Source organism: Balaenoptera musculus, chromosome 15 (assembly GCF_009873245.2).
Source record: "Balaenoptera musculus isolate JJ_BM4_2016_0621 chromosome 15, mBalMus1.pri.v3, whole genome shotgun sequence".
NCBI lineage: Eukaryota > Metazoa > Chordata > Mammalia > Artiodactyla > Balaenopteridae > Balaenoptera > Balaenoptera musculus.
In genome coordinates, this window is record NC_045799.1 from 83,873,180 (window position 1) to 83,893,285 (window position 20,106).

Here is a 20,106-nt window from a genome sequence, read left to right on the forward strand (position 1 = left end):
CGGCACTTCCGGTGCCCACGCGCCGCCGCCGCGCAGCTCTGGGGCCGTCACTTTGTGTAGCGCGGGGCGCGCAGGCCCCGGCCCGGCCCCGGTGTCCGGCGGCGGCTCGGCGGCCGGCGCGCGCGGTGAGTGGGCGGCGCGGCGAGTGGGTGGCGAGGCCGGCGGGAGGCGGGCGCTGGCGGCAGGTGCCGGCGGGCCAGGCGCGGGCGTGGGGTCGGGGTCGCGCCGCCCCTCGACGCCGGCGCGGGAGGCCGCGGGGAGGCAGCGGCGCGCAGCGGGGCGGGCCGGTCCGGGTCGGGCTTGGGTCTGGGGGGGCCCGAGCGGCGCTCTGGCCTGGCCTTCCGCGGCCGCGCCCACGCTCGGCGCGGCCCGTGGACCCCCGCCCGGGCCTGCGCGAAGGAGGCGGGCCCCGACCCCCAGGGCCGGTCCGGGCGGGCAGCGCGGAGTAGGCGGGCTGGGAGGACACACACCCGCGACCCCTGGGAGGTGCCCGCCGCCGTCTCGGCCGGAGGGGCGGGGGTTGGGCCGCGGCCGCCCCCGGGGACACACCCATCCAGGAGGGACTGTCACGGCCCTGCCCTGGCTTCTGAGGGAGGCGGAGGCCGATAAGCCCCCTGGAGGGATGGAGATGGCTTGGCGCCCCCGCGAGCTTGCTTAGTGACCTTGGGGGCCTTGCCTGGGTCCTCCCTCTGCAAATGGAGGCTCCGGAGGGCTGCTGTGCCGAGTCTTCTACCGCCAGTAGGCGGGTTGGTAGGCGGGTTGGGGAACTCATTTCTGGGGTTGGATGGGGTCTGGGCTGCCCCATGTGGCCGGAGAGGTGGGAGAGGGGCTGGCCTTTGGTGGAGGACCCAGTGGGCAGGGGGAAGGGGAGGTGTGCAGGATCAGGTCCCTAGCTGTGCCTGTGTGGGGAGACCCTGGTACTGGGTTTGGTTCAGCACGTGTTGGCAGGTCTGGGGAGCTGGCCAGCAAGGTGAGGGGCTGCCCTTGGGCAGCAGGGTTGGCCCCGTGGATACACCTGCACCAGGAGCAACCCCAGGAGAGCAGGGGAGCCCAAATCCGTGGACAAACAGTGAGGATCCTGGTAGTCAGGGAAGGAAGGTTTCTGGGCGGAGATGAAAGCCTAGAAGGCCTTGAGTAACAGGTGTGGTCAGTGAGGCCACCAGACGGAAGGAAGGGGCCTAGATCTACCTGCACCCACACATTTCTTCTACTTCTCTATGTAGGTTCCCTGGATATGGGACTTCAGTGGAGAGTTGCTAAAAGTTTTCTAAGTTTCCCTCTTTCTGGCTGTGTGGTCCTTCTCCCGGAGGCAGGCATCTCGTTAACCGCCCCTCCTCGCCCCGCGCTCCATTCTAAATTCTGCAGCACTATATCCTAGGGTGCAGCCCCGCCCCAGCCCCCATGGAAATAATGGTCTGGGATGACCTGAAGGGTTATCATGATCAGGTCGCTTACCTGACTCTCTGTGGCATCCTGAGCTGGATGCCGGAAGTGAGTTTCTGGTAGGCTGGCAGGCTGGAAAGAGAAGAAAGGAGAGTGTGTGGGTCTGAGGGTATGCCCAGCACACACCTGTCCTGGGGAGGCAGAAGGGGCATCTGCCACCCAAGTTACTGAGGCCCGTTTCTCAGAACCACTCTGTTCTGGATGCTGGGTCAGGGTTTATGGGGCGTCTGGCTATGCTAGGCCCCTTCCCATCTGCAGGGTGACTGACCACCTCCACGACTGCTGGGTCTTTCCCTCCTCTGGTCAGCAGCAGGTGCACCTCTTGGGAGAAGGGACCTCAGGTCGTAACCTCTTTAGAGGCAGAGACTCTCCAGTGGGTTCTAGTCTGAAGGACCCTCAACAGCAGTCATCCTGTTCTGGAACATGACAGTGGGGCCAGAATACTGACTTTGGAAAATCTCATGTTCATCACGTTGACCGCAGACTTCAGAGTCATTTTTTTCTTTCTTCTTCTTTTTTTTTTTTAATATTTATTTATTTATTTGGCTGCACAGGATCTTAGTTGTGGCACATGGGATGCGGCACGTGGGATCTAGTTCACCGACCAGGGATTGAACCCAGGCCCCCTGCACTGGGAGCGTGGAGTCTTAACCTCTGGACCACCAGGGAAGTCCCTAGAGTCATTTTATCAATAAATATTTGAGTGCTCACTCTGTGTCTGGCACAAGGAGATTCAGAGATGAGCAAAGGGAACTTCTGCCTTCTTGGAGTTGAGTGTGTATTTGGGGAGACAGGCAAAAAGCAGACAGTTCTGTAAGTATATTAAAATGTGGGTGCTAAGAGGGCAGAGTCCAGGGAACTGTGTGTGTCTTAGGGGCCCAGGGGGCTGCCTCCAAAGGATCAGTGAAGAAGAGGGGAGGAGAGTGCCAGGGAGCAGGAATGGCATGTGCAAAGGTCCTGAGGTGGAACAAGCACAGGGCCACTTTATTCCCAAGCCTCCGGTCCTCGGACGGGGGCCTGGCCTGCAGGAGTGTGCTCTGCGAGGGGGCCAGGCAGGAGGGGCTCTGCTGAGCTTGGCATGGCATCTGGGCTAAGCCTGAATTTGTAGCCCCATTGTCCTGTGTGGCCTGACATCTCAGGCTCCTCCGGGGTTCGTGCTCTCTCCCCGGGGTTCTGGGGTCGCTGTATTTGTAGTGGGCTTGGCTTACTTTGGAAGTGGCCCTAGTCAGGTCTGAGAGACTGATGGGGCCATGCTGGCTGATGGACCTGTTCTTAGGTTTGCACTCAAAAAGGAGCCACAGAAACTGGCTCGTCAAAACCCATGACTCTGTCTTGTCCTGGGACTTCACTGGGGCTGGTGAGGAATGCGCAGCTGGGAGGGAGGAGTGGCCCCAGGGCCCGTGGTATCCCATCCCTCTTGGGTCCACAGCCCCGGGCTCCGTGCTCTGCGGCGGTGTGGCTGCATCTCCCAAGTGCCTGGGCTGAGCCGTCTCCGACATCGATGTGAGAGGTGGTTGCTGTGAGCCACTGGGGCTTTGATGATTCAACACTTAGGATTCTCTGATCCCCAAACGTGAAGAGGTGTCACAGGGCATTTTTTTTTTCACCTTTGCTGGTCTAGTGATGAACCAAATCCCTGATCAGCCGAGCTTTTTCCAGATGCCCTGGACGGAGCCAGGGGTGAGGGGGGCACAGGGGTAATTGCCTGCTCAGGGCCTCTTCTCTGCCGCCTCCCACAGGAAGGAGCCTGACCTGCTGGCTTGGTAGAGTGGGCCCTCCCGGCAGGGTGGTCTTACCTTCCCCCGCCCGTCACACTGCACTGGGGTTCCTGGCCCACCCGTGCTCAGACCTCGGCTCCCACACTCCCTGCCGCCGAGTTCGTGCCCAAGTTCGTGCACGTTCAGAGCTGGGCGAGCCTCTCCTCCGCCCCCGTATATCAGGTGCACTGTTCCTTATGGGCTGTGTGCACCCGTTTCAGCTAAACGCAGGCTGGGCCACTCTCGGGCGTGTTGCCTGGACTTGATGCTTCCATGTTCTTGAGGATAAAAACCCGGGATTAATCCCTGGCTTACTCCAAGAAAGCATGGCAGTTCACACCAGGCCTGTCGTTGCCTGCAAGAAAGAGCTGAGGCCGCGTCACGGGGGTCACGGTGAGGGGCTCTTTGGCAGCTTTTCTGTTACAGAATCTAGGTTGTGCCACATGAGATCATGGAAAGAGCTCCAGTCGTGCCTCAGCTCTGGTGCTGTTACTGTATCGCGGGGCAAACCAACCCCACCTCCCTCAGAGGGCTGCGTGCCGGGCGGCTGGTCACCGTCGCCCGTCTGTGTTGCAGGCCGAGCTGAGGCTCCCTTCCAGAGACGATGGCAGCCCTTCACACGACTCCAGACTCCCCAGCCGCCCAGCGGGAGAGGGCGGAGGACAGGTCGGAATGTGATCCTAATCGGGAGGAAGAAGAGGAGGAAGAAAAGGGGGAAGAGGTGGAGGAGCTGGCGGACGAGGAGGTGATGGTGGTGGAGGCCGAGGAGGACGAGGCCGTGGCGGAGGTGGCAGAGGAGCTGGAGGTGGAGGGGGTGCAGGCAGGGCCGGTGCAGCAGGTGGAGGTGGAGGCGGAGGACGACGACGTGGAGGACGTGGTGGCAGAAGAGCGGAGTCCGGCGTCTGGGACCCAGGAGCGCCTTAGCTGTGGTGGGGATGCCCAGTCCCCAGGTCTTCAGGAAAAGGGTAAGAAAAAGGAGCTAGTCTTCGGGGAGGAAGTTAGGGGGGGCTTGGGTGGGCAGGCCGGGAAGAGCTCTTTGACCCGACGGGGTGCAGCTGGAGTGGCAGGGCCCAGGTTTTTTTCTTTTTTAAAAAAACTTATTTCATTGATTTATTTTTATTTTTGGCTGCGTTGGGTCTTCGTTGCTGCACGCGGGCTTTCTCTAGTTGTGGCGAGCAGGGGCTGCTCTTCGTTGTGGTGCGCGGGCTTCTCATTGTGGTGGCTTCTCTTGTTGCGGAGCACGGGCTCTAGGCTCGTGGGCTTCAGTAGTTGTGGCACACAGGCTCAGTAGTTGTGGCTCACGGGCTCTAGAGCGCAGGCTCAGTAGTTGTGGCGCACGGGCTTAGTTGCTCTGTCGCATGTGGGATCTTCGCGGACCAGGGCTCGAACCTGTGTCCCTGCATTGGCAGGTGGATTCTTAACCACTGCACCACCAGGGAAGCCCAGGGCCTAGGTTTCGAAAAGAGGGAGTGGCCAGGAGCTGCTGACCCTGGTAGCTGGATGGACAGACGTCGGCCAGGGCAGTGAGGCCTGATGCTAAAGGCTGGCCCCCAAGAGGTCTCTCCCCTCAGCCCTGCAGGCCTCCCGGGCTCCAGCCATGTTGAGGGATGAGGACCTGGAGCAGGACGAGGACGAGGACGAAGAAGAGGAGGAGGAGGATGAGGACGATTCCCTGACATCTGGGTCTCAGGTGAGCTGCTCCTTTATTTGGGGCTCAGTTAACCAGGCTGGGTTTTCCCAGGGGGATTGGCACCCGCTGTCCTGGAGACCCTGTTGGCAGGGCAGTGGCACTGTGGTCCTCAGGCCGAGCCCAGGCTGTGGGCCAGGACGGGGCTGCAGGAAGCAGCTGGGAGTCTCCAGCCCCAAACCCGTGGGGTATGGTTCCGCTCTCCTGGGGCCCGACCCTTCCCAGGCCATTGGAATGTCCTGATCATGTTGCCCACCAGCAACTCACCTGCAGCCTGCACAGTTCCGGCAGCCCTGGCTCTCCCCCAGGGTCACGCTGTGCCCTTACCTGGAGCGCCTGTCACCTGTCCAGGCTCTGGTTTCCTGTTGAGCCCAGTTAGATTGGGTGCCAGTGCCCACACTCAGTTTAGTTGGTGCCGCTTGTCCAGCAAGGCATGGGCCCTCACACCACTGACGTGTCCACTGGCTTGAGGCAGACAGTGGAGTAGGAGGGGGCGAGGTGCCCATGCAGCACATACATGGGGTCTTGGGCTTCATCGTCTGTGGACTTCGGCGTGAGTCCGGGCTCTGCCCCGTCTGAGCTGAGCGCTCTCCCTCTCTGAGCCTGGGCCCCTAATCTCTGGATGGGAATGGGGTCCTTGCCTCCTGGGGCTGTGACAGGCCTGCAGGACCCTCGTTCCGTCGGGTGTTTGTAGACTTGGAGCTGCTGGGCTGCTGGGCTGTGTCCCCTGAGCTCCACATTGCAGGGTCAGCTCAGCGCCCGCTGAAGTGAGCTCCTGTCTTCTCCTCGTGAGACGCCCCTGCCTCTTGCCGGGGCAGTGTAGGGCAGCAGCCAGGGTTCTTTGTTTTCCAGGGGCTGGTGACCTTTGAAGACGTGGCTGTGTACTTCTCCCTGGAGGAGTGGGAAAGGCTGGATGCGGACCAGCGGGAGCTCTACAAGGAAGTCATGCAGGAAAACTACGGGATCCTGGTGTCCTTGGGTGAGCAGAGCCTTTTGTCCCCAAGAGGCATCCTGGCGCTATGGCTGCCAGGGGCTTAGCTGTCTGAGAGGGTGGTTTCTGGAGCCCCAGGGTCTTGGAGAAGGAGGTGTTGGAGCCAGCCCGCCTCCCAGGGAAGCCCTAGGGACCAGCCTGGCCTCTGGGCCGGGGCGTGTCTTGGGGGGGGCCCCCTATGGCCCAGCAGCGCCATGACCCAGGTGGACATGTTCTGGGGAGCTGCAGTGCCGCTCTGGTCTCTGTGCTGTACGCTCCTCAGAGGCCTCAAGGGGTGAGGAGTCAGGTGACGAGGAGAAGGGCGGGCGCCCTGCAGATGGCAGTGTGTGGAGGGGGCTGGACAGGGGAGCTGGGGATGAGGGCAGGGCTCCAGAGAGAAGGGAGTGTGGGACTTCCCAGCGGAGGCAGGGAGCTGGGAAGGCTGGTCCTGGAAGGGCCGGAGAGAGGAGCCAGTGGTGGCGGTGCTGTGTGGGTGAGGGTGGGGCCTGCAGGCGCAGCCCTGCAGCTGCTGCCTGTTTTTTCCGGGGCAGGATACCCAATCCCCAAGCCGGATCTGATCTTCCGGCTGGAGCAAGGAGAGGAGCCTTGGGTCCCGGATAGCCCCCGTCCCGAGGAGGGAGACATCGTCACCGGTGTCTACACAGGTGAGCGTGACACGGACTCTTGCGGGTTTCACCAGACTTCGGCCTGTGCCTTTGCTCTCCACTGCGGCCCCGGTACTGCTGATCTGCACTCTTGGGGGGCCTCTGTGGGGACACAGTGGCACTGGGGGCTCACCTCTACATTTGTGGGTTGGCTCCTCTTGGTTCTGGTCTGCAGAGGCCCAAAGGCTGGGGAGTCTTTAGAGAACCTAGAGGTTCCTGTTACGAATCTTTAACAATGATGCCCTGTCCCTGCCTTGAGCCTCTGATTGTTTTTGTGTATGTGAGGGTCAGTTGTCAAGTTACCAGCTCAGCGGGGCCAGGTGAGGAGCAGACTGTTGCCCTGCAGTGCTGGAGCTGGGCTTCCGGCTCCCAGGATTGAACGGCTTCCCCGCCCATTTGGCCATCTCCTCTCCCTGGGAGGCCCAGGGTCGGGGCCTGGGCTGGCAGCCCTGGACCTTCCAGAGAGGAGATTCTGGAGAGAGACGTACAGGAAGCGTTCAGGGTGTCGGATTTCTCTGAGACCTCGGACATGGCTCTGGCCCTGTTCCTTCAACTTTCTGGGCCTCATTTTTATTCATCTGGAGAATAAAGAGTTTGAACAAAACCCACAGTTTCCCACCCGAGGCCGTCGGACCACTGGTTCTGTGGAGGTGCCCCATGGAGGTCTGTGAGCTGTTCCCCGTGTGTCAGAGGTTCAGTGGAGGCCCTTGCACGGTGTGTGTGTTTGGCTTTGGTCTCGGGTGATGCCAGCCTAGTGCGGGGCTCTGGATGTCTCATGCCACTCACGTGCTTGGATAGACTGGGAGCAGCTTGTAGAGATTTTAAAATAAAATACAGAAAAACATAGACAGTGCTGTGTCTACACGTGTACTCTTCAGAGTATTTCCCTGTATACTTTCTATCCTCGTAACAGCTCTGTGAAGTAGCAGGGGAGGGATTATTGGTCTCACTTTACAGTCAAGGAAATTGACTTTTAAAGTAGTGATTAAGTCACTTGCCCACAGTGGGTTCAGGCCTCGGGCCTTACTTTCCACTGTGTTTCGGGGTGGCCTTCCTGCCCTACGTCTCCACATTCTCTGGGACCCTCTTGGAATGTCTCCTGGCCTTCAGAATCAGGAGGGCTCTGGCTGGCAAAAAATGTTGCCGCTGCCTGCAGGCTGAGACTGGGATGTAGGTGATGTTTCTTGGAGGGTCTACTGGGAGGTGTGCCCTGTTTCTGGGCACAGATCTGAAAAGCCACCTGGAGAGGAAGGGGCTGTTGGCCTCCACTGGCCAGTCTTCACACGTGGTCTGGATGTGCCCCTGTTCTCCATGCTTCTTGGAGGGTCCTGGGGTGGATCCTTTTGCAGGCTCGAGCCTGGGTGGTCCCCACAACGTGCTCTGTGAACCTAGCTGGGGTTTGGCAGCTCGCTGAAGGGGCAGGCTCGCTGGGCCAGTGCCTCCGCCTTCCCCTGCGGAGCCGAGGCGGGTGCAGGATGCGGGCACAGGCTGCCACGTGTCACCTGTCTCCCGGGAGGGGCTGTGGCGGCGAAGGCTGGGGTCAGCTCGGCCAGAGCGAATCTATCTGAGGTCTCCCTTCTTAACTGTCACTGTAGCCTGTCTGCCAAGTGCCTTCCTCCCCTTTTCTCCCCGTGCTCATTTCTGTGCAGCTGAGCCAGTTGAGAATTGCGAATTGCTGGGTCTGGGCAGGACAGCCGGTGTTCCAAGCCTGGCAGAGTTTCTGTATTTCTAGATCATAGTCTTGCAAAACACAAGCATATCCATCTCTTGTGCTTCTTAACAAGTTGGGCCACACATAAGGTTTGGACTCTGGCCAAACGCGCCCACTCAGGTGCCCCAGGGCCTCTGAGTGCTGAATTAAAGCCTCCTTGCTCTGGCTCCCCTCGACCACCACCTCCCGCTCCCTGGTCCTCACCCATTACCTGCCACCTCTCTCCTCACCCGGCTGAGATAGTAGGCTCCCCCATTCCTTGCAAATGCCCAGTGTGGTCACCTGGCAGATCCCTGCCCGTGGCTGAACCCTATTTCCTGCGGCTGAGGGTGCCCTCGCTACCTTGGCTGGGTGCTCTGGCCTTACTTCCTCGTCGCATTAGCTTTTCTGCTCTGCAGGAGGGACGCCACATGCCCCTGGTCTCTCTGCTGCCTCTGGCTGCTTCCCCACCTGCCACTGCATGTCTGCAAGCCCCAGGACAGCCCTGTGCCCTCTCCTCTCCTCTCTCTGGGTGACCCCCGCTGGGCCAGGGACTGAAGTGCTCTTTGTGCTCACCTGCCCATTCTCAGCCTCTCTCTCCAGCTCTGACCTTGTCTGTTCTGCCGTCTGCTTGACGTCTCCACTTGGGTGTCTGAGGGCATCTCAGAGTGAGCTAACCCTGAAGTGGCACCATGTCTCCCACCCCGGGCCCCTCCTGCAGCGTCCCTGGCACGTGGTGGGCCTAGCTGGGGCCCGAGTGGTCCTTGTCCCTCTGCCTTCCTCACCCCAGCCCTGGCCCAGGCATGAGGTTGTCAGGCATGTGGCCACAGGCGTCCCTGAGCTGCTGGCTGCCCACCACCCCGAGACTTCCCCGGGCACTCGGCACAGTATCTGGGATCCTCTGCGGCCTGGGGGCCTGCACCCCTCACACACCCATAGCTCTTCAGGCTCAACTCCACCGACAGCCTTTCTCTTCAGGCTCTCACCTGCCTCGGGGCTTTGTACCTGCTGTTTTCTCTGCCTGGAGTGACCTTCGTGTGGCTGGCTCAGCGTGTAGGTCCCACTTGAGTCGTGTGTGTCCTCTGACCACCTTGATGTCGGGAACCCCGCATGTCACTGCAGGACGTTCCCTGCGTCCACAGCGCTCAGCGAGGTCTGGAGCGGTCCCGCCCAGGTGCCTGCTTCCTCATTTCCTCCAGCAGACTCTGTGAGAGCGCGCTGTGTTCTGTTCACACCTGTGCCGCCTCCACAGTGCTCCACTGATGACCCCCCTCCTTGACTGCTGTTCCTGCCCCTCGTGTGAAAGTGAAAGATAGAAGAGAAATACAACAGGCAGGCTTGAACCGGCTTAAACGTTACACAGGAAAGGAGAGAGAGAGAGAGTTGAAAAGCGATCAGGTGAACGCACACCAAAGTGAGAGACTCTGATGGTTGGTGAGCACGGTCAGCGGTTCTGGAGAGGCGCTCGGGGAGGACCCCCTCCCGGAAGATGTGTCAGCCTGAGGACCCCGCAGCGGGGAGGATAGATCCATCGCAGAAACCCAGCCCTGCCGGGAGCCCCCGCCTCCCGGGTGGCCGAATTCCTGCTCAGAGGGAAGGAGGGGCTACTGACGGCAGCCGGACGGGGAGGAAGGAGCCCGCCTGCAGCTTTGGCCACCCCCTTGTCCACGTCCCGCCTTTGTCCCTGGGGGCGGGGCTCTCCCCGAGCCCACCCTGAGTCTCGGTCTGGCCAGAGGGTCAGGAGCAGGTGCTGACTTCACACACATGACTGCCTTCTGGGCCCTGTGCCATGGCTGGGTTCCTCGGGGAGGGGTTAGAGCAGACCTGCAGCTGACTCACCGTGGGGCCAGGCCTGGGGACAGGTCTCGGGGACAGGACAGGACAGGGGCAGAGGGTGCTCGGGGTGGGAGTCATAGAAACCCTCGGCTTGGTTCTCGGGGCAGAGCGAGTGTCGGCCACCTCCCAGCAGCTCGGGGAGCAGGTGCGCCAGGCAGGTGGCCGCAGGGCCTCCTCCTCCCCGAGGCCGTTTATTCGTGACTTACCTGGGGCGCCTTGGGGGTCTGCTCACAAGGCCACTGGTCGGCCCCCGTGAGTGTCATCAGGCTCAGAGCGCGGGCCCTGGCCTAGCTAATCCTCACCCAGTGTCAGAGTCCTTAGGAGCGGATGTCTCAGGGAGATGAAATGCCAGCTTCCCCTCCCCAGGGTCCACTTGTCCACTCTCCCCCTGTGGGTTCTGGAAGAGGCAGCTATGTTTGACCTTCTGGGCCACTGTTGGGAAAGGCCCTCCCCCCCCCACCCCACCCCCCCGCCTTGTCAGAGTATCTCCTCTGCCTCGGACCCGGTCTCACGAGCAGACCTGACGAGTCCTCACTTGGATCCAAAATAGGCTTGCATCCGGGGCGCTAGCAAACCCCCTGGGAACCCTGTCCCCTTTGCAGCCGGGGGGTAACCCCGACAATGGACACCCCCGCCCGGGGGCCCAGACCTCCAGATCCTGGGCCACTTTGGCGGCAGAAGGTGAGAACAGAGCCTGGCCTGGAGGCAGGCTGCTGTCCCCCTGAGTCCCCTCTGGTGGCCGTGCTGCTTCCCAGAGATCTTGTCTCGGGGTGCAGCCAGCTCTGCCTGCCAGGGACCTGGATGCCCTTATTGTCTTTTACTCGGTGTCAGTGGTGGCCTCTACCAACTTGCCTTATGTTTAATATTTTCTCATTTTTGGACAAGTGGCCATGCCAGCTCCAGAGCCAGTGATGAGGTCAGGTCCCCTCCTAGGATCAGCCCCCTCTGCAGAGCTTAGCATTGTTTGATGTTTGGGGTGGGGGCAGGGCAAAGGATCACCTCCCCAAGTGGGGGGCTTTCCTACTCTCAGACCCCAAGGAAGAGGTGTTGTGGATGAGTCGTTGGGACCTAGCCTGTCCCCCGCTCTGAGTAGCTGAGGCTGCCAGCTGGCAGGCCCTCGTTGGCCTGGGTGTCCACTTCAGCAAGTGCCACTGACCCTTGGCTGGGTCCTGGGGTACATTCATCCCACGAAGACATTGTACTTGTTCCCCAGCTTGAATCCCCCTGCCTTAGGGACTCTCCAATTAAAACTACTCCGGACACTCACCAGAGTCTTAGGGAAAAGCCTTTTTGAGACTCACTGGAAGAATTTCCAGCTAATCTGACCATGGGCCCAAACTGCCTGTCCCTCCACCAGCTCCCCTTAGGGGTGCTCCAGCCTTCACAGTGAGGAGCTGGGCCTTTTCCGTGCTGTTCAGCCACTTCTCATCCCTCACCGTGGGTGGCAGTTGGAGATGAACTCAGCTTAGTAACAGGAAACCACTGTCCTTTATTTAAAGCTTATTTTTACTATAATAGTATATTATTACTAACTACAGAAAACTTAGAAAGTATTGCAAAGCATGAAAAAATAAAATAACCCATTTTTGTATCCCTTTATACACATGTTTTCTTCAGAGCAGAAATCATGTCCGTGCAGTTCTGTGTCTGGCTTTATGTCACTTAGCACTGTGCTGTGTTTTCCCATGTGATTTATCACCATATGTTTGGGATGCCATATAGAACACAGGACCAGGGCCGAGTCAGGACGGGCATCCCTCCTGGGACCCGACCTTTCCTCGGGGACAGGACTCAGTGTTGAAGGCCACCCAGTCAGGTGATGGCTGACACCAGCCACAGCCTTGGCAGGGGACCCGGGAGTGGTGGGAAAGGGGATTCCTACCTCTGTGTGGGAGCTTGAACCTTCCAGGTACTGGGATTGTGAGGTGGACTACACTGTACGTGGCCACGGTAGACACACACGGGGCAAGGTGTACCAGAGGAAGTTGGCACGCAGGTTCTCTGGAACACCTGGGCTGCCATGGACCAGGCCTTTTTCTTTCTGTTTGTTGTATGACTTAGTGCCTGCTTTGTAAATATCAGATTGGCCAAAAAGTTCGTTCGGGTTTTTCTATAACATCCTATTGGAAAACACGAATGAACTTTTTGTCCAGCCCAATACTAGTTCCCTCCTGGGTGTATCACGATGGCAGGCACATCACTCTTGTTTTATAAACTGAATCCCTATCCTTACTCTGCACTGAAGGGAGAGGTCAGGGCGCTGCTTGGTGGAGGAGGGATGGAACTGCAGGACCCGAAGGCGGGTCCTTGGCCTTCTGTGATGGGAAGATGTTTGCAGCTCACCCAGTCTTAGTCAGTTAGGGACCGTTTCCCAAGTGCACAACCGCTCAGAAAGCCAAGCTTCAGAGAGGCTTAGTGGGGAGGCTGGGCTGTGCCTGCACAGTTGCTGGAGCCCTTTAGGGTGAGTGCAGAGAGCTGGGGCCTACAGGCCCCTCTAGGTCTCCTTGGCCCAGAGCGGCCTTTCCTGGCTGTGCTCTGGGGGTGGGAGGGAGAGCCCTGGATGCTGGCCAGCCTGAGACTGGTGGAGAGATCCAGAGGAGGGATGCCAAGCAAAGCTTAGGTGTTACAAAGGCAGGTACTCAGTGGCCGTGCTGGTGCTGGAGTCTTGGCTGCCTTGGGCCAAGCAGGCCGGGGGGGGTGTGGAGTTCTCCAGGAGACAAGGGGCTTTGGGGAAAACAGACCTGGCGTCTCTGTCTATTTTTCTGGGCCCTCGACCCCTGTTTTGGGCTTGACCCCTGGTCTCACAGGAACGCAGGCAAGATCACCCACTTCGTAGGTGTCCCTATTCTCAGCAGGGTGGCAAGCCCTGAAGGGAGCTGGAGATCTGGAAAAGGGATTAGTTGAGGCCATTTGAGGAGAGTCCACGAGGTGAGGGAACCCCAGCCTTCCTAGGAGGGACACCCGCGTGTGCATTTCTCCTGTCTGCACAGTTCCTCCTAACTCAGGGAGGAGGCGGGCACCACCTCTCACGCCCGTGGAACAGTGGCGCCCTGACCCCGGGCTCCGTGCTCCGAGAGCCTGGGGTCCTGCAGAAATCGCCCCTTACAGGAGCAGCAGTCTTTAAGCAGCTTCTGTCACGGCCTCTTCTCACCTCTCTCTCCTGGCCTTCCCTTGTCGCCTTCAGGGGCCTGGTTCTGGACCGACGACATAGAGGACCACGAGGAGGAGGACGACGAGGACTTCCTGGCAGAGGTGGCTGAGGAGGAGAACGAGCCCCCAGGGCTGTGGTCCGCGGCCTACGGCGTGGGGGACGTGCCTGGGACCTGGGGCCCCGACGACTCGGATTCGGCGCAGACTCCAGAGGGGTGGGGTCTTGACCCCGGCGGCCTCGGGGTCCTGGCCGAGGGGTCCGAGGCGAAGCCCTTTCTGCAGGGCCGGGAGCCGGGGGCGAGCCTGCTGGCGCCCTGGGCGTTCCCAGCCGCGGTGGCCGCTCCAGCCGGGCGGCCGGAGACGACGTGTGACGTGTGCGGTAAAGTGTTCCCGCACCGGTCCCGGCTGGCCAAGCACCAGCGCTACCACGCGGCCGTCAAGCCCTTCGGCTGCGATGAGTGCGGCAAGGGCTTCGTGTACCGCTCGCACCTGGCCATCCATCAGCGCACCCACACCGGCGAGAAGCCCTTCCCGTGTCCGGACTGCGGCAAGCGCTTCGTGTACAAGTCGCACCTGGTCACGCACCGGCGCATCCACACGGGCGAGCGGCCCTACCGCTGCGCCTTCTGCGGCGCGGGCTTCGGGCGCCGCTCCTACCTGGTCACGCACCAGCGCACGCACACCGGCGAGCGGCCCTACCCCTGCCCGCACTGCGGCCGCAGCTTCAGCCAGAGCTCGGCGCTGGCGCGGCACCAGGCCGTGCACACGGCCGACCGGCCTCACTGCTGCTCGGACTGTGGCCAGGCCTTCCGCCTCCGCGCCGACTTCCAGCGCCATCGACGGGGCGGCGGCTGTGCGGAGCCTGGCGGCGACGGCCCTCAGCGCGAGCCCTGTGAGACGGTGCCCTCGGCGGGGCCCGAGGAGGCCGAAGCTGGGCCCGAGGGGCCTGAGGTCGACGAAGCAGACGGAGAGGCCGAGGGAGAGGCGGAGGCGAGAGAGGCGGCGATGGAGGCGCCCACCCCCGGGAGAAAGGACGACCCCGAGCCGGACAGGCGGTTTCTGGGGCTGGGCAACGGCCTGGGGGAGGGCGAAGGCCCTTCCTCGCACCCGCTCGGCTTCCACTTTCCCATGCACCCCAAGTCTTGGCTCCACCCGGATGGCTTTCCGATCCTGGGCCTCCCGGACTTCGCGGAGCGGCTGTCGACCGACGGGCGCCCCCTGCCCGGGCCCCTGGGGGGCCGGCTCTCCCTGGTCGAGGGCACGGGGCTGGCCTGCGACCCTTTCGGCGGCGGTGCTGGGCCCGGGGGCGGCGGCCTGCGTGCGTTCGGGCCTGCAGTCGGAGGGCTGCTGCCGGAGCCTGCGCCTGCCGCGCTGGCCGAGGAGGAGAGCCCGTGGATATGTTCCGACTGCGGCAAGACGTTCGGGCGCCGCGCGGCGCTGGCCAAGCACCAGCGCTACCACGCGGGCGAGCGGCCGCACCGCTGCGCCGACTGCGGCAAGAGCTTCGTGTACGGCTCGCACCTGGCGCGCCACCGCCGCACGCACACGGGCGAGCGGCCCTTCCCGTGCCCCGAGTGCGGTGCGCGCTTCGCCCGTGGCTCGCACCTGGCGGCACACGTGCGTGGCCACACGGGCGAGAAGCCCTTTGTGTGCGGTGTGTGCGGCGCGGGCTTCAGCCGGCGCGCGCACCTAACGGCGCACGGGCGCGCGCACACGGGCGAGCGGCCCTACGCGTGCGGCGAGTGTGGCCGCCGCTTCGGGCAGAGCGCGGCGCTGACGCGACACCAGTGGGCACACGCTGAGGAGAAGCCGCACCGTTGCCCCGACTGCGGCAAGGGCTTCGGCCACAGCTCGGACTTCAAGCGGCACCGGCGCACGCACACGGGCGAGAAGCCCTTTCGCTGCACCGACTGCGGCCGCGGCTTCGCGCAGCGCTCCAACCTGGCCAAGCACCGGCGCGGCCACACGGGTGAACGGCCCTTCCCGTGCCCCGAGTGCGGCAAGCGCTTTTCGCAGCGCTCGGTGCTCGTGACGCACCAGCGCACGCACACGGGCGAGCGGCCCTACGCCTGCGCCAACTGCGGCCGCCGCTTCTCGCAGAGCTCGCACCTGCTCACCCACATGAAGACGCACCGCGGCGCGGCGGGCTCGCCCGGCCAGACGCCGGCCGCCCCCGCGCCCAAGGCCGAGGCACCCGCTAAGGGGCCGCCGAGTGCGGGCGCGGGGACCGGGCCCGGGGAGCGCGGCAGCACCCTCCTGGAGTTCGCAGGCGGAACGAGCTTCGGCTCCGAGCCGACGGCCGCGTTCGCGGGGCCCTCGGGCGCCTACGAGGAGAGCATCATGTGAGGGCCCCAGGCCGACGGAGGCGCAGCCCGCTAGGCCACCGGCCCCTTGCGGCTCGAGCGCCGGCCGCTGCGCGCCGGCCTCTTGCTCTTCTGGCCTCAGGGGGCTGAGGGTCCCAGTCCTGGTGCGGTGCCTTCCCCTCAGCCCCGGTGCACCGCTCCCCGGCCTCGGGCTTCCCTCCTGCCCGGCCCTAGAGAACCGGTCGCCGAGCTCGGATGGCCGTACGGGGTGCGCAGGGGGAGAGGAGAGCTGCACGCGGAGCAGATGGGGACAGGGGGCGGCAACCCCGACAAGAGACTGCGACATCACTGGATCGATGCGGTGAGGCCAAGCGGTAGGGATGGCAGGCGAAGTGTTATTTATTTTACTCGGATTCCGATATGGGTGGCCCGGGGGACAGGTGGCTTGTGAGTTAGTAACTGGGTTTTACAGCGAGGGAGGGAAGCCCTTGCATCAAGGGAGGGTGGGGTGGTCGAGGGCAGAGCATATGGCTACTCCAGTGGGTTTGGCTGATGACTTCTTCCAGTTCCTCAGCGGGAGACTTCAGGGTCCTTCTGGTCATTCGAGTATGTCCAGAAAGTTTTGAGGACTGTGCGCGTGGCGAGGGGAAGCCTCGTGGGTTTTCAAAGGACGGTGTTCCTCCCTAATCCGGGGTGGGGGGTGAAGTGGAGATGCACCTGGGAAAGCTTTTGTTCTGTCGACTGGATATTTACTTACATGGCTTGTATGGCCCGAAGAATCTGGGAGGAAGAGAAAAAGCTGGAAACCACATTGTGGCCCCAGGCAGATGGGTTGCAGGTGTTCGCAGGGTCCCCAGGGAGTTTGAAGCCTTATTCCCCGGAGTCGCTCGCTGTCTTCACCCCGCTTGAGCACCGAGAGCAGCCCGGCCGTGTGGGTTTTAGTTTCAGCCTCCCCTCTGAGTCCTTGGGTACTCTCGCCTGGGACCACTGGAGGCGGCATACTCGGAGATCCTCGGGGAGCCCAGCAGCCAGGGGCCCCAGCCTTTGGCTCCCTGGCTGCCACCTCCTTGAGTGGGTGGACACATGGGGCCCTGCTCTTGTGAGCCCGCCGCTCATTTAGATTTAATAGACAAGTGTAAAGTGACAGAGGTTGGTAGTAGGATTGTTTCTTACCTCCCAGGATTAGGGCCTTATGACCTACTCGGGTCCGTTTAACTCTGCTTCTGTCATTACTCTACACTAGAAGCGAGTGGTGTTTCTGGTTAGGTTCCCATCTCACAGAGTGGGCAGTGAGTGGAGGCAGCGTGGGCCGGGCTGTCTGCCCGGCGGTGGTACACCTCTGGGGGTTCGGACCTGAGTCCGGGGCTCAGTGACTGACCAAGTGTCCAGCTATGCAAGGCCCGCAACCGGCCAGCACCGCTCCTTCCAGGCTGGGCTCTTTCGAGCCATCGGGTCACCTGCAAGGCATCCGCCCCCTTTAATGCTTTCTGGGCCAGTGTGAATGGGGCCAGAAAACTGAAATTTTGAAGCAGCCGCATTCCCTTTTAGACCTAGTTCCTTCTGTTTTAGCGTAGACATGGCCCTGGGGCCTGAGAGCCAGCAGCGGGCGGGAAGGGGGCCTGGACGGTGGTGGTAAGAATGGGCCTGGCTGGGTGAGGGCGGGGGTGGGCGGGGTGCTGAGGAGGACAGGGGTTCCCGCAGAGGCGCCGGCGGTGCTGGGCAGTGCCGCCTGTCCCTGTGCTCTCTCTCCCTGCTGCGAGAAGGAGCCTCAGGAAGGGCCCAGGGCAAGGTGCACCAGCCCCGTGGGACCGAGGGCCGGTCCGCGCCCATCCCGCCTGGCACAGCCCTGAGTACCCACCTTTGGTGCCCCTCCTGGGCCCAAGTCGCCCCGCAGCTGTCAGCAGGAGGACCTAGCTTTAATAAAGAGTGGACAAATGAGCTTTGTGACTGGATTCCGTGTTGTTGCCACTCCTCAGGGCCCTCAGGGGGGCCCTGCAAGGCGTCAGGCCCACCTTGTTCCTGCAAACGCTCTTTAGAAGTTTTTCTTCTTAGAAACTAGAATTGGCCTGTGAGGAGTCAGCCCAAGAGAGCTTTGGCCCCTGCCACCTGTGTCCACTGTGTCTTCCCGGGAGTCCCCAGTGGGCCTGCACACTGCCACCTGCTTCTTGTAATATGCACACCTATATCGGGACATTGACATGTGGAGGGTTGTTGTAGCCAGGTCCCCTTCCTGGTGGTCCAGACCCCTGTTCTGAGGCCCCAAAGTCACATGGGTTTATCCAGGCTCACCTGCTCTGTGCCAGGGCAGAGCACACACCGCCGCCCCCCCCACCCCCCGGGGCCCCAGACACCTTCCTTTGAACTGATTTATTGACTTCTCACCACATGGTGTCCCCTCGACCAGACCTGACCCTCCCATCCTTTCCCCACAGATTTGAAAAATACGAAGTATGAAGTAAATTCTCTTTTCAAGTGTGATTTGGAGGCATCAGAACAGAAGCCGGTATTTCAGTGGCAGATGGACATTAAGACCTAGTTTAAAATGGATGGCCTTGAGAATCTTAAAGTCTATTCAGAAAACTTAAGTTATTCCCTGAGGGGAAATAAGGCAATTCTGATGGTCATAGAAAAAAAGTAGACAGCCTCCCTGGTTTTGAGAGGATTTCCAAGTTTCTGGAGTCCTGATTCATTCCACAGATGTCAATCTAGCATCTCCCATCATTGCCAAGGAGGAAAGGAAGCCCCCAGTGCCCCGTGAGATGTGACCCATGAAAGCTGGTGCTTTGAGAGTCACAAGGTCCTGAACACCCTCTGGTCTCCACTTAACCTTTATTGCTTGAATTTCCCCATCCTCCTCCCTTTCTCCTGACCCTTTCACGTAATCTCTTCGAACACTTCCTTCTAACTTTTTTTCTTTTCCTAATTGGCTACACATGGAATAAAATATTTTGAAATTTTTGGCTATATTTATTAAATAAAGCTTTATGATCCTTGTTCATTATTTAATTTTTTCCTGATTATAAAATTCATGCTAGTTGTAAAAATTCCAACAGTGCAAAAATGTGTTAACTACACACTTTTAATTTCCTAACGAGTCACACTACATCCAGCCATCAGGTACCACGGTTGCTTCAGGAGGTGTGGGAGCACACTTCTTCTATGTACGTGGAAATGTTTTAAAACTAGGGACATGCTTTACATGCTCTCTTACAACTTGCTTTTTTCATTTAACCATGTGACATTCTTTCTTACCTGACAGAGCTACCTCACTCATTTTAACTGCTCCATCGTATTTTCATTTTGTGACTATACCGTCATCTATGTAACTTCTCCATAAATGGCTATTTGGTTGTTTCCAACTTCTCACTGTTGCAAACAGTGCTTCAACATAGATTCTTGTAGGTATATCTGTGCAGTTATGTAGATTTTTAAGGTACCTGTTTATGTGAGGTAAAGTCCTAGAAGTGCTGTTGCTGGGTCAAAGGGCATGCATATTTAAATTGGGGGATATAGCTAAATTGCCCCCGAGTACGGCTAACTCCAGCCCGGCACTGTATACTCCCAGCGCAGTGAGAGAGTGCTAGTGGGGTCCGTGGCCACCTTAACACGGAGCATCATCGTTCAGTTTAGTCTCGGTTCTTCATTTTACAGAGAGATGAATGGCTTGCATCTCTCTATTTCTTTTTTCTTTCTTTCTTTCTTTTTTTTGGTCACCCGGCACATGCAGCATGTGGATCCCAGTTCCCTGACCAGGGATCTAACCCGTGCCCTTGCAGTGGAAGCTCGGAGTCCCAACCACTGGGCCGCCAGGGAAGTCCCTCTATTTATTTTTGACATATAAATAGGTTATTTTTTTAAAACCCGTGGCCTTTGCTAAGATATTTCTGTGGCTGTGGATAGAAAGTATCCCCACCCAGACCAAGTTGGCCTCTCTCAGATTACAGCTCCTTCACTGTTTGTGTGTGACCTGTGTTTTCTGCTGCAGCCTCTCCCACGGTTCCAAGGAGCCAATAGGAGGTCCCCCTTTCTTTCTGTTCATTCTTTCAGCAGAATCCCTGAGCAGAGCACCCTACTGTGGGCATGTTCAGTGGCCTCCGTCCTCAAGCCCATTAAAACATTCTAATCCCCCAACTCAGTGCTTTGAAAACTGGCTTGTAATCCACAGTGAGAAATCCATTTTACATAGTTGTGACCTAGTGCATGTGCGCATGCAAACACACACACACACACACACACCACACACACACACACACGCTTTCATGAACCAGTACTTAACCCTTACTGCATTTTTTATCCCACCATATTTAATCTATTTCATTAAAAAAAAAAAAAAAAACTCAACCCATGATGAGTCATGACCTGCAGTGTGGAAACCACAGTTTGAATTCCCCTGCACTCCAGCCCCCTTCTGAGTGAGAACCTCCCCCAGCTATGGGGGCGGGGGGTGCTTTCCCAGTGTCCAGGAAAGCGAAGACAAGAGGCTAGGCTGGGACCCTGCAAGACTTCTGTTCAGATGAACCTCTGTCTGAGCTGCTGCATCTAAGGCCATGAAGGGACTAGGGTGGACCTTGGTGACCTGGGCAGGGGTGCGGGGGGGGGGTGGGG

At 59.9% G+C, this 20,106-nt stretch overlaps 1 protein-coding gene across 2 annotated transcripts; it reads left to right on the top strand.

Moving 5' to 3' along the window:
• ZNF316 (zinc finger protein 316) lies at window positions 1-18,459 on the top strand. 2 transcript variants are annotated; one of them, XR_005016502.1, is made up of 7 exons: window positions 1-125; window positions 3,777-4,165; window positions 4,772-4,890; window positions 5,740-5,866; window positions 6,409-6,522; window positions 13,233-15,862; window positions 17,934-18,459. XR_005016502.1 is itself a non-coding variant. In XM_036826137.1 (6 exons), the coding sequence occupies exons 2-6, from the start codon at window positions 3,805-3,807 to the stop codon at window positions 15,542-15,544; spliced, it is 3,033 nt and encodes a 1,010-aa protein (XP_036682032.1). In that variant the 5' UTR covers window positions 1-125; window positions 3,777-3,804; the 3' UTR covers window positions 15,545-18,459. The 2 variants fall into 2 exon arrangements, 1 of the variants encoding a protein (XP_036682032.1); XM_036826137.1 differs by having other exon boundaries at window positions 13,233-18,459.
• The last annotated feature ends 1,647 nt before the right edge of the window (window positions 18,460-20,106 follow it).

What these genes read in the sequence shown, in the direction of transcription:
- ZNF316 (XM_036826137.1), top strand. Translation starts at nt 3,805, where the DNA reads ATGGCAGCCCTTCACACGACTCCAGACTCCCCAGCCGCCCAGCGGGAG. An exon ending in CCCTGACATCTGGGTCTCAG is followed by an intron (nt 4,891 to 5,739) that starts GTGAGCTGCTCC and finishes TTTGTTTTCCAG; the next exon opens with GGGCTGGTGACCTTTGAAGA. An exon ending in CGGGATCCTGGTGTCCTTGG is followed by an intron (nt 5,867 to 6,408) that starts GTGAGCAGAGCC and finishes TTTCCGGGGCAG; the next exon opens with GATACCCAATCCCCAAGCCG.